Genomic DNA, 13550 nt, shown 5'->3' on the forward strand with positions numbered 1-13550 from the left:
CCAGAGCTGAGACAGGTCTCAGTTAACTTAGAAAGTTTATTTTCCCAAGGTTGAGAATGCATGCCTGTGACCCAGCCTCAGGAAGTCCTAAGGACCCGTGCCCAAGGTGGTTGGGATGCAGGCTGGTTTTACACACGTCAGGGAGATGTGAGACATCAATCAAGTACATTTAAGAAACACATTGGTTTGAAAGGCGGGACAGCTCAAGGGGTGGCAGGGCTTCTAGGCTATAGATAAATTTAAACATTTTCTGACTGACAGTTGGTTGAGTTTGTCTAAAGACCTAGGATCAATAGAAAGGAATGTTTGGGTTGCGATAAGAGGTGGGGGAGACCAAAGTTTTATCACACAGATGAAGCTTTTAGCTAACAGGCTTCAGAGGGAACAGGCTGTAAAACGTTTCTTATCAGACTTAAAGTCTGTGTTGATGTTAATGCTGGAGACTTACAATGAGGTGTGTCCCACCCCAGTTCCCTTCATGGCCTGAACCAGTCTTTCAGGTTAAGTTTTTTTGTTTTGTTTTGTTTTTTACTATACTTTAAGTTCTAGGGTACATGAGCACAATGTGCAGGTTTGTTACATATGTATACACGTGCCATGTTGGTGTGCTGCACCCATTAACTCGTCATTTACATTAGGTATATCTCCTAATGCTATCCCTCCCCACTCCTCCCACCCCACCACAGGCCCCAGTGTGTGATGTTCCCCTTCCTGTGTCCAAGTGTTCTCATTGTTCAATTCCCACCTATGAGTGAGGATATGTGGTGTTTGGTTTTCTGTCCTTGAGATAGTTTGCTCAGAATGATGGTTTCCAGCTTCATCCACATCCCTACAAAGGATATGAACTCCTCCTTTTTGTGGTTGTATAGTATTCCATGGTGTATGTGTGCCACATTTTCTTAATCCAGTCTCACTGATGGGCATTTGGGTTGGTTCCAAGTCTTTGCTATCGTGAATAGCGCTGCAATAAACATACGAGCGCACGTGTCTTTATAGCAGCATGATTTATAATCCTTTGGGTATATACCCAGTAATGGGATGGCTGGGTCAAATGGTATTTTTAGTTCTAGATCCTTGAGGAATCGTCACACTGTCTTCCGCAACGGTTGAACTAGTTTACATTCCCACCAACAGTGTAAAAGTGTTCCTATTTCTCCACATCCTCTCCAGCACCTGTTGTTTCCTGACTTTTTGATGATCACCATTCTAACTGGTGTGAGATAGTATCTCATTGTGGTTTTGATTTGCATTTCTCTGATGGCCAGTGATGATGAGCATTTTTTCATGTGTCTGTTGGCTGCATAAATGTCTTCTTTTGAGAAGTGTCTGGTACTGGTACCAAAACAGAGACATAGACCAATAGAACAGAACAGAGCCCTCAGAAATAATACCACACATCTACAACCATCTGATCTTTGACAAACCTGACAAAAACAGGAAATGGGGAAAGGATTCCCTATTTAATAAATGGTGCTGGGAAAACTGGCTAGCCATATGCAGAAAGCTGAAACTGGATCCCTTCCTTACACCTTATGCAAAAATTAATTTAAGATGGATTAAAGACTTAAATGTTAGACCTAAAACCATAAAAAACCTTAGGAGAAAACCTAGGCAAAACCATTCAGGACATAGGCATGGGCAAGGACTTCAGGACTAAAACACCAAAAGCAATGGCAACAGAAGCCAAAATTGACAAATGGGATCTAATTAAACTAAAGAGCTTCTGTACAGCAAAAGAAACTACCATCAGAGTGAACAGGCAACCTACAGAATGGGAGAAAATTTTTGCAGTCTACCCATCTGACAAAAGGGCTAATATCCAGAATCTACAAAGAACTTAAGCAAATTTACAAGAAAAAATCAAACAACCCCATCAAAAAGTGGGCGAAAGATATGAACAGACACTTCTTTCAGGTTAAGTTTTGAGAGTGCTGGCTGAGGAGGAAGTCCCTTTATATGGTTGGGGGACCTTAGGATTTTATTTTTGGTTTACAGGTTTGACATAAACAGATGTGTTTGTTGTTTATTTGTCTTCCAGAAAGTAACTTTCATAGTGTTTTGGAAAATGCAATGGGAAACTTGGTATACGAAAAGAGTGAGAAGGGAGTTGCTGGAACCTTCTAAAGGAGGGATGAGGAGGAAAGGGAAGAGATGACAGGAAGATTCCAGGGACGTTTCAAAATAGAATTTACAGGATTTGACAGTTAGTTGGATGTGAAAAGTAAAGGAAAGGGATAAACCAGGGATGATATTAAAGTATGGTGAATCCATTAACCAAGGTGGTGAATATAAGAGAAGAATGTTCAGAATGTAGAAAAACTTCATGTACATTGGACACAGTCTGTGGGATATCAAGGTGGAAAAGACCTCTAGTTAGTCAGCAGCATGGTTCCTTGCCTCAGAAGAGGCCTGTGCCTCTGTGTCTGTGACACAGATTCTAGAATAATTTTCTTAAGGTAGATCTCATTTGAACAAACTAGATTGCGCAGAGATTACTGATCATGTAAATGGTGCTATCTATGTAAAATATTATGGGGGAGTAGCTGTAGACTAAATAAATACTGTGAAAATAGTATAACTTGACATTAATAATGTATTTAACAAAGTCCCTCTTGATTTTTCTGCCTACAAAATAGAAAAAATAGATTTGTGTAAACAACTTTAAATGTTTCTTTTTTAAATGTTCTACCTAGTGAATGGATAATATAGTTGTGCAGAGTCAAAGAAGTTGAACAATAATCCCACTTCCCTGCAAAAATAAATAAATAAATAAATAAATAAATAAATAAATAAATAAATAAATTGATCAGAGTCATCTGATAGTATGCCCACATTTTGGCTCCCTGCTTCCATAACTCTTTTTTTTTCTTTCTTTCTTTTTTGAGACAGTGTCTCATTCTGTCGCCTAGGCTGGACTGCAACAGCCCAATCTAGGCTCACTGCAACCTCCGCCTCCCGGGTTCAAGCGATTCTCCTGCCTCAGCCTCCCAAGTAGCTGGGACTACAGGCACGTGCCACCACACCCAGCTAATATTTTATATTTTTAGTAGAGACATGGTTTCACCATGTTAGCCAGGATGGGCTCAATCTCCTGACCTCGTGATCTACCCACCTCAGCCTCCCAAAGTGCTGGCATTACAGGCATGAGCCACCGTGCCCGGCCTTCCATATTAACACATGAATTCTATCCCTTCTTCCTTCCTTCCTATTGCAGGGCAAGATATATCCCTCCATCCAAGGGATAATTCCATGCTTTAGGATCCAAAGTCTTCAATCCTCTCAATGATCTCACTCAGAGAATATTCCCCTCCTTCCTTATGGATCCTTACCCCTTTCCTTTCCTATTGTTTTCTTTCTTACAGCATTTAAACACCCTCAAATGTCTCATTATTGTAAGATACCATAACTCAACCCATAACCTACCCAACTACTCAATTCTCTCCTCCCTCTTGCAACAAATTGCTTTTAGAAGACTCTATTTTACCATTTTTTATTTCATTATCCCTACTGAGTCCATCTTGCCCTACCATAGGAAGGAAGGAAGAAGGGATAGAATTCATATGAGTAAGAGTTGTCGAAGCAGGGAGACATTTTTCTTTATCCTGGCTAAGTCCCAGTCCCACTACAATCTGGCTTCTGTGTCCATCACTTCAATCTCAATAAAACCAACAAGCCTATGGTATTAAGAAAGCCAATGGATACTTTTCAGTCTTTATTTTACTTAATCACTTAGCAACAGTTTTGATACTTATGACTACCTCTTTTTTTATAGATAATGTTTTTATTGACTTGATTTCTCAGACATCACATTCTTCTGATGTCTTCCAACCTCTGTGGCTTCCCAGTTTCCTACTTCCCTCCAAAATCCATAGTCTTCTCCCAGCTCTTACATGTTAACTTTCCTCAAGACTCTTGAAAACCCTCCTCCTTTTCACTTTACACACCCTCTCTGGGTAATCTCATTCATTCCCACTCTTTTAATCATTCTCTCTATGCATATTCCTCTCATATCCATATATCCAAGCTCAGAATGCTTTCCTCAATTATAAATCAAAATGTCCAGCTGTCTGCCAGGCATCCTTACTAGATCTCACACATACCACCAAATTGACATATACCATTGTGAACTCATCAACTTCTTCCCTAAATATGGTCCTCTGCTAGTGGTTCCTGTCTCAGAAAATAGAACCAATATTCTGACACTGGCCAATGTCAGAAATCTAAGAATTCCCCTTAGCTACTTCCTCTCCCATATCCAAATTATCATATACTGTTGATTTTGAGAAACATTCAAATGTTTCTTGATTCCCCTCTGCCATTATTCTGGTCGTGGCCACTATCATCTCTTGCCTAGATTATAGCAGTAGCCTTATAATTAGACTTCACATCTAAATCCTGCTTTTTCTGCCCTTCAGTAACCAAGCGATCTTAAAAATCATATCATGGCACATACACCTACTTTCCCAAATTCAAGCCCTTTAAACATTTCTCATTACCCTTAGAATAATTTAAACTCTTAATATAGTTGTATCAGGACCTCAATGCTCATCTTTTCCAATTCAAGTTGTCATTTTTCAGGCACTCTGAATTTTGTATAGCTCTCCCCCTCACCTATAGACATTCACACCTGCTGTTCTGCCACTATTTTGTGCTCATGGAGCTAAATCTCCGTCATTCTTTGGATCTCTGCTTGAACATCATTTCTTCAGGGAAATTTTCCCTGACCCCTTGAGTAGGTTAGGTTCTCCTGGCGTGGGATCCCATGAACTCTCAACTTAAAAAAATTATATCATCCATCACAATTTTGCTAATTACTTTATTAATGAATATCTGTAAGTTCTATGAGGGTAAGGATCATGCATACATGATTTGTTCATCATGATAGTCCGATGCATGTCACATAGCATATGTTCTGTGAACACCCATTAACTGGTTAGATGGAAAAAATTAAAGTCATAGAAACTGACTATGCTATGTTGATTTTTGCATGACATTAAAATGGGAGAAGTAGTGAATAAGCCCAATAACAGAATTGGATGATTCAGAAAATTAATTGATCAAAATTTTAAAAACCAACAGGAATAGCTAAATGTCCTATCTTCATATTCAAGGAATCATTTACCTAAATATAAAAGAAAGTTCTGGTTTAACAGCAGCTCATGTGAAAATGCCTTAAGGCCACATACAAGGACTTCAAACTTCACACAGCCAACAGAAAGATATGGCTCATAAGTAGAAACTGATGCCATCTTATACTGTAGTGGTGCTACACTTAAGAAAACCTATAGTTTGCCTTCACATCATAGCCCACACCTTACAATGTACCTGGCATACACCAGGTGTGTAAACAAAGCTTGTTGAATGTGGAGTGAGAAGTCCCATGATGCTTTATGCCAGACAGACCACATCCGGAGACGACATACAATTCTTGACATCAATAACAATGATTGTGTGAGCCCAAAAAAAAGAGGGGAGCGTAACCTTGTCTAGAAGCAATAACAATAATAGCTAATACAGCATTTGCTATATGTTGGGTAATTTTGTAATCATTTTATATGTATGATTTCAGGTATTATATGAGATAGGCACAATTATTATGCACATTTTACAGATGATAAAAGTAAGGAACCAGTAGGTTAAACAACCAACCCAAAATCACATAAGTAGTGAGGGGCAGAACCAGGTTTCAAAACCAGACAACATGAGCTCACAGTCCATGCTCTTAGAAATCAATCATATCAATGTGCCATTGAAATGAAAAAGGAAAATTGTTAGCCTGGAGATGGGGTAGAAAGGAGATTCAGAAAACCATACTAACTGGCTTCATACTGAAATATATAGGAAGGAATCTAAAGGAGGCAGCTATTGGCTCAGTAGAATAAAGAACTTGCTAACACTTTGGGTTGTCTCACTAGTGCACATTAGTGAGCCTGACACATAGTCAGGCTCATTGGGTTCCCTGTCAATAGAATATTCAGTTAAGGGGTAGAGGTCCATCTGTAAATGATGTCAGTGGCAGTCCCATGCCAGTAAAAAGGTGAGACTAGAGATCCCACAGAATTCCTTCTCATTCTCTAAGATCTATAATTCTTTTTTTTTTTTTTTTTTTTTTTGAGACGGAGTATCACTCACTCTGTCATCCAGGCTGGAGTGCAATGGTACGATCTCAGCTCACTCCAACCTCCACCACCTGGGTTCAAGCAATTCTCCTGCCTCAGCCTCCCGAGTAGCTGGGATTACAGGCATGCACCACCACACCTGGGTAATGTTTTGTATTTTTTTTAGTAGAGACAGGGTTTCACCATGTTGGTCAGGCTGGTCTTGAACTCCTGACCTCGTGATCTGCCCACTTCAGCCTCCCAAAGTGCTAGGATTACAGGCGTGAGCCACCACTCCTGGCCAAGATCTATAATTCTAAAAATAATACATAGTCTTCATTCTCAGGCAGCACACAACTCAATGTAGAGAACAAGACAAATATAGCATAATTCAATGAAGATGCGGATGTAATAAAACATTTTAAAATTATCAAAATAATGAAATGAATGTTACTTAGAGCAGTAGGCCCTCATGCCACCTTTAAAGGTAAGTAACCCTGCTACCTACTTCCATATCAAGCAACATTAGAAACAGAAACAGCATAGCAGACAATGCCATAATATAAAATCCTAAGAAATGCCAAGGAATTATATATTATGCACAGGTCAACTCTACATGCACCTGGTTTTCTGTATCAATAGATAGTGTCAAATAATTTGAGTTGTTTGGACTATGAAGCCACTTCTCTTCCCCCTCAAGGAGAATATCTACCTAAATCTGAGATTAAAGAGGTGGACAAATGTGACCCCTGGCCTGCAAAAGCCAGGAATTAGACACGAGGCTACAGCAGGGAGTCTTCAAACTTGATCTATTACAGGGATGTCTTCCATCAGATGTTAGTGAAGCTAATCCTTTTGCAAAGCATGACAGCTTTCAAGCTTGACTGTGGTGAATCCAAACCAGATTTTTATGCTATATGATCAGCTTTCAAAAAACAAAATTATTTTTATATTATGTTAGGTTTACATTTATTAGATTTAAATTTGCAAACAAAGATATAGAAGCCTGCAATGCAGTTTATACAGCATTCCCCGAACTCCCCTGATGCTCATCTGGCAGGATCAAGTATCAGATAATAGTGAGATGCAAATATATGGAACCAGAGCTTCTCTATAACAAAATGCTGTTAAATAATGGAGTTTCCCACATCCTTAGAGTAAACCATTCACATTTCCATCTCTAAAGAAAGAGAGCCATAATATTCCATCAGAACATCCCCACTGATACCATGGCTTTTCATTCGAATATCACCAACTCTGAAGCCTTTCTTACTCTGACAGCGTGCTAGAATTATCGGATGCTGACTTACCTTTTTGCAGTCAGATAAGGACTTCTCACTGGCCAATGTGCTGAAAATGGTGGTCTACAAAATAGGAAGATGGAAAACACTTTAGAACTGTTAACATATAATGACATTGACCCTTCCCTGTTCATTTCCAATCCAAGGTAGGCACTACCTTCTGTGTCCCCCACTGATTTCTCTGAATTTTAAAATGTGTCTGCCCTTCACTATTCCCAAAGCTACTCTACCCAAGCTAGAACATTCATTATGGGCCAAGAACCATTCAGTGAGGTAAGGACTCTAAGTTATCTTCATTTTACAAACAAGGTAACAAAAGCACAATTGGGTTAATTGCTATATACATTGGACATAGTTAGGTCAGGAAGCAAAGGCATCTGACTCCAGAATCCACCTCCAACCACACATGATCTTCTATCTTGAAGAGATATGTACATAATGATAGAGACAGCTATGCCCAATCTTTCAAATGACAGCTGTTATGAGCCCAAGTGGGAGAGTGGAGCTTCTGCCTATGTAAGAGATTTGTGAGTCTGAACAATACCAGGGCTTGCTATCTGCTTTCTACTTTCTTTAATGCACTCACTCTCCCTGTGGTTGACTTCTCACACATTTGTATGTATACTTGCTTGACCTGATAAACCACTCAAAAGACACTGCAACATTCAAGGCTATATTGGGATTTACATGCAAGCCTGTTCTCTTTGGACAATCCTATGAATAAACACACAACTATGGTCAGCCATACAAACAGTATTGAGATTTTTTTCAGTAAACCTTTTGTATATTTTTTTAATTATAAGACTAATATTTATTCTTAATGAGTTAGTCTCTTTTATACCTTATCCTCCTGAGGTCATCAATAATACAAATTTGTATTCATCCTTCCACACTTTCTCTACTCCCATGCAAATAAGTCTGCACATACTATATAGAAGTCTTGTTCTTATGATCATACCATCTTAATTAAGAATATATAATCAACGTCTTTCCAGGTCAGCCCATGTAGATTAACTTATTCTTCTTAATACCTATATAACATTTCATAATATGAATAAATCATACTTTTATGCTTTCCTTTATTGATCAACAGGTTTTGGCTCTTTCATTGTTGCTGTTTCTTGTTTTGTTTGCCATTACAAAGTATGCTACAATAAACATGCTTGTATAGGGCTGGAAAATCTAGTGTATATAAACTGTCTCCTACTCTCTGCTCATATAACATCATAAAAATATTTAACTCCTTACCTAAGGTTTTGGTTTGCTTTGGTTTTTGTTTGTTTGTTTTGCAATAAGCATGTAAGAAAGCTAAGGATCTAAGTCAGCACATATTCTGGGTCAAAACAACATGCAGTATTAAAGGACAGAACAGACAGAATGTGAATACACATACAAAAACGCATCTTTAATAAAAAAAAATTAGTTCATGGTTGGGGTTAGATGGAATCTCCAAGTTTGGCTTGCTGGCCATTTTTATTTCATTTGAGAGGGAAGGGATAAATGTTACTGGGGAAGTTTGAATTAAAAAAGGAAAACAGAAAGAAGGGATGAATTCCGGTGGCAGAAGAAAAGAGGAAAGGCAAAAGACAAAAAGGACAAAAAGAAAAGTTTGCAAACAACAGGCACAAATAGCAGAATTGTCAAAAAATTAAAAAAGAAGAAAATGGTTTCCACAGAGAAGCAGTCATCTTCGCTCAAAGAGAATGAGGGCATGTGACGCGTTCCTGTTACCATGATCTATCCTGTTGACCTAATTTCAGCCCTGAAACACTGTAGCAGGTGGTGAAAGGACAGGCATAGCCCTGCAAATACCATCTCCTTTTGCTCTTTGTGCTGCCAGGTATATCTTAGTTTCTCTCATTTCTGTATTGCATGGGGATGTAAGAAATAGTGTTCTTGCTGGCTGTTCAAAGATTAGGGCAGGACAGAGAGAAAAGCCAAAGAACCAGGCAGCTCTCCACATGCTATCGTGAACCACCCCACCAACAATCTTCCCATCAGATCTCTTCCTCATGACTTTTCATCATCTTTACTCATTTGTACACATGAGCACTGTGTCCTGAGGGAGGCCTCAGTGTTGATTCCCAGATTTCTGCTCCAAGAAGGTAAAGACACACTGAAACTTGGTCATTGCAGTAGTCCCATTACCTAGCCCAGTGCCTGGCACAAAGAAGATAACCAATAAATATGTACTGAGTAGATGCAACAGAAAATAACATCTGGCAAAACTGCAGTCCTTATCCCAAAACACTTCTTTGAAAGCACCATGCTGGAAAAGCAGCTGCACACGAAACACCATTATAAAGTGAAACTCAGGGACATAGGAAAGAAGAGAGATAAAAGACTTCTAAATTATGGTAAAACACATCTTCTACTTAGCATAAAGCTGTTGTCTATGATCTGCTTGGTTTGCCTAAGCCAGGCTTTTTCAGTGATGGCCCTGTGAATGTTTTTGTACTAGATAACTCTTTGTTTTGAGGGCATGTGGGGACACACGGTTGTGCACTGGAGGGGGTTGTGTAGCATGTGTGACCTCTACCCACCAGATGCTACTGACAATGTCCACTTACCTCAGTCATGACAAACAAAAATGTCCCCAGACATGGCTGAATGTTCTCTAGGGGGAAAATCTGCCCACATTTGAGAAAACTGGACTAAACCCCAAAGGGGCTATAGAAATGACCCTGATTCCCTGGCTAATGCAACTAAAAATTTTTTCCAGGAAATTAAGTCCGGTGGTGAAAATTCCTCTTCTCAACCCTGAATTCAAGCTTCATTCTCTGTCTGAAATGGGACTCAGAACATAGGGAGGACACAATCTCCAGCCACTGAAGAGTCCATGTAGGGGCAACTCAAGAGACCATAACTGCATTTTTAAGTAAGCTTAAGATACACGAGCACTGCCACCCTGGGGACAGTAAATTAAGTAACATCTCTAAGAATATGGACATTAGTGCCATAGCCCCAGGGGAGATGATCTTCAATTAAACAATACCATTCAACCTTTGAGAACAGTCTCAGGTGACCTAAAAAACATGTTTGGAGGAAAATTTAGAGTCAGAGATGGGTGAAATTAGCTTCAGTAAAACATACACACACACACACACACACACACACACACACACACATATATACACACACACATAAGTAATTTTAAATGTTGTATTTGTAGAAAGGAAACACTTTAGCCAAAGGGCAAACGTATGCAAAATCTCAAGACTTGGAATGAGTGTGAAAGGGGTCAATGAGAGTCCATCTCCTTACTTTAGCCATTTTCTAAGGGGAGTTTACATATACGCTTGGTCAGTCTCATTTCATTCTCTGCTTCAAAAGACTTTAACTGGCATTTCAGTTTACTAATTGCAGCTATTGTGACTTTGGGTGGGCTTTCTAAACCTTCTGATAACATGTTCACTTTAATTACTGAAAATGAAAGACTCAAAATACGGTGACTTGACCATGCTGTGACTTTCTTGATGATTGTATCAATATTTTTCTACTGAAGAGGAAATTCCTAATGAGTCACCTCCACCAAAGTTGGCATGATGCTGGGTTTGTCACAGGAGCACAAGCACAATAAAGCACAGTGACTTTTTTAGAGCATCGACTCCTAACCTTGTTAGTGGGGTGACCAGCATGAAATGAACAGTATTATACATGGACAGTTTTAGCAATTTCCCAAAAAGAATTTAGATAGGTAAGGCCTCTCTTTTGACCATTTATATACTAATGCCTGAAATTTCACTTATTAGAGCTCTGTTTTTAGCATAAGGATTTGACTCATAATAGACAAACTCATGAGGGATGTTAGGGTATTGGCGGGGAGGTCACTACAGAAGGGAAAATTGGACACTTCATGTATTATAGTTCATTGGTCTGTTATACCTGATAGGGAATGAGTTTATCAGATGCCTTCCAAAAGTATATTGTTATACCTTGGAGTTTTGGGTGTTTGTTTTTGTTTTTTAATAATTTCTTTTTTTTTTTTTTTTTTTTTTTTGAGACAGAGTCTCACTCTGTCGCCCAGGCTGGAGTGCAGTGCCGTGATCTTGGCTCACTGCAACCTCCGCCTCCCGGGTTCAAGTGATTCTCCTGCCTCAGCCTCCCCAGTAGCTGGGACTACAGGAGTCCACCACCACTCCAGGCTAATTTTTGTATTTTTAGTAGAGATGGGTTTCGCCATGTTGGACAGGCTGGTCTCAAACTCCTAACCTCGGGTGATCTGCCCACCTAGGCCTCCCCAAGTGCTGAGATTACAGGTGTGAGCCACCACACCCGGCCTGTTTTTTAAATAATTTCAAAAGCAGATTTTGATAGGAGAGAAATGAAGACTTAAGTCATGAGGATATTGGACATTCATAGTGATGATAAGCAATCTAAAGACACAGGTCACCGGCTAGGTTCCCTAAAAAGCAGACTGTGAGATGGAAATTAGCAAGCAGAAGCTTTATTAGGAAGTGTTCCTGAGATCACCGCTTATAGGAAGATAGGGAAGGATGTGGCATGGAGAAGATAAAGAGGTTGGACCATGGTGCAGACTCAACAAAGATCTCATCCAACAAAATGGAGAGCTCAGAAGCGGGGTAAACTCATCCCAAGCTGGCGTGAGACAGAGGTCTGCCCTAGGAAGGCAGCATGATCCTGGGCAACATGATTGTTTCCAGCCAAGGGCAATTTCCTGGGAGGACTGATAGCTGAGGGCAGTCAGCTGGCAGGACTCCTGGCAGCAGGGAGCTCTGTGCACAGCATTGCCAAGTCTACTACAATCTACTTTACTTTGACACACTTTTACCAAGGGCAGATCCTGGCTGTGGCTGATTGACTCTAGTTGAACATGAGTCCATATTATAGTTAAAAGTTTGCTGGTCTTTTATGATACAGCCTTTGGACAGAAAAGCAAATTTGCTCAGGAGTCTGGGGCCTAATTCTTGTCCCTTCTTAACAGACCTCCTTGTGAGCTTAAAGTGGATCGCTGGCCTTGGGGTCTTGAATTCTTTGCTATGAAATGAAGAAACCCATATTCATTTCCTTTTAGGTCATGAGAGCCTTGTCCAATTTGAAGAAAATTGACCTGATTTTATCAGACACATTGTTTGGAAATCAGTGAGCAAACTGCTTAGTTCTTTTCTTCATCCTCTGATAAAAGAGCATATCTGACTAAATAACATGGTCAGCTCCTGATTATCTACAGAAGGAAAGAGAATTTCACAGCTGAATTTGGGTTTTCCAGAGAAACAGAACCAATAGGATATATAGAGATATAAAAGAGATTTCTTATGAGAATCAGTTTGTGTGATCATGGCAGCTGAGAAGTCCCACAATGTGCCATCTGCAGGCTGGAGACACAGGGAAGCCAGTGGTGTAACTCAGCCCCGGCCTGGAGGCCTGAGAACCCAGAGGCAGAGGGAGGGAGGCCACCAGCATAAATCTGAAGGCCCAAGAATCAGGAGCTCCAATGTCTGAGGGTTGGAGAAGATGGATGTCCAAGCCCAAACAGAAACCAATTCCGCCTTCCTCTGCATTTGTGTTCTATTGGGGCCTTCAATGGATTGGATGATGCCCACCTACCTTGGTGAGGGCAGATCTTCACTCAATCTTCTGATTAAAATGTTCATCTCTTCCAGAAACAACTTCACAGATATAGCTAGAAATAATGTTTTACCAGCTACCAGGGCATCCCTTAGCCCAGTTAAGTTGACATGTAAAGTTAACCATCACAATGGGTGATTCACAAAAGCATAACTTCTAAAATGCCTTTACATTTGACTTTGACACACATTAGTGGTTAATTTAGAAAACAGGTACTTCAACATATCTTCCGTAAATTAACATTAATAACTGTTTGTAGAAATATTCCAAGTGGGCAGAAAGGGAAAACTGACCTAAAAGGAAAAGTGAACTGGGATTTAAAAAAAAAAAAAAAGTCCCTAATAAGTCCTTGGACAGAAAGCCCACACATAGGAGATCAGTAATTGGTGGCTCATTTAGTCCAGCCTACAAAAAGACGCTTCCAGAAAGTGTGTTGCTTACCCAATTCTCACTGGTGGAAATGTTTTTGCAAAGTGATTGAGCACTGAAAAGAGATCTCAAATATTCTTTCTAAAAATTAATTTATCTTTTATTTTGAGATAGAGTCTCATTCTGTCACCCA

At 39.7% G+C, this 13550-nt stretch overlaps 1 protein-coding gene across 5 annotated transcripts in view; it reads right to left on the reverse strand.

The window, feature by feature from the left end:
• The window catches only part of LOC105463327 (RasGEF domain family member 1B), a 789062-nt gene that overhangs the window by 395921 nt on the left and 379591 nt on the right, over positions 1–13550 (reverse strand). For all 5 annotated transcript variants that reach the window (XM_071093572.1, XM_071093570.1, XM_071093568.1 and 2 more), the window contains one exon: positions 7409–7462. Coding sequence is in view for 3 of the 5 variants with exons in the window: in XM_071093570.1 (XP_070949671.1) it covers positions 7409–7462 (54 nt within the window). In the remaining 2 variants the exon portion in view is untranslated. The remainder of the gene's footprint in view (positions 1–7408; positions 7463–13550) is intronic.

The sequence above is a fragment of the Macaca nemestrina genome, chromosome 3 (genome assembly GCF_043159975.1).
Source record: "Macaca nemestrina isolate mMacNem1 chromosome 3, mMacNem.hap1, whole genome shotgun sequence".
NCBI classification, from domain to species: Eukaryota; Metazoa; Chordata; class Mammalia; order Primates; family Cercopithecidae; genus Macaca; species Macaca nemestrina.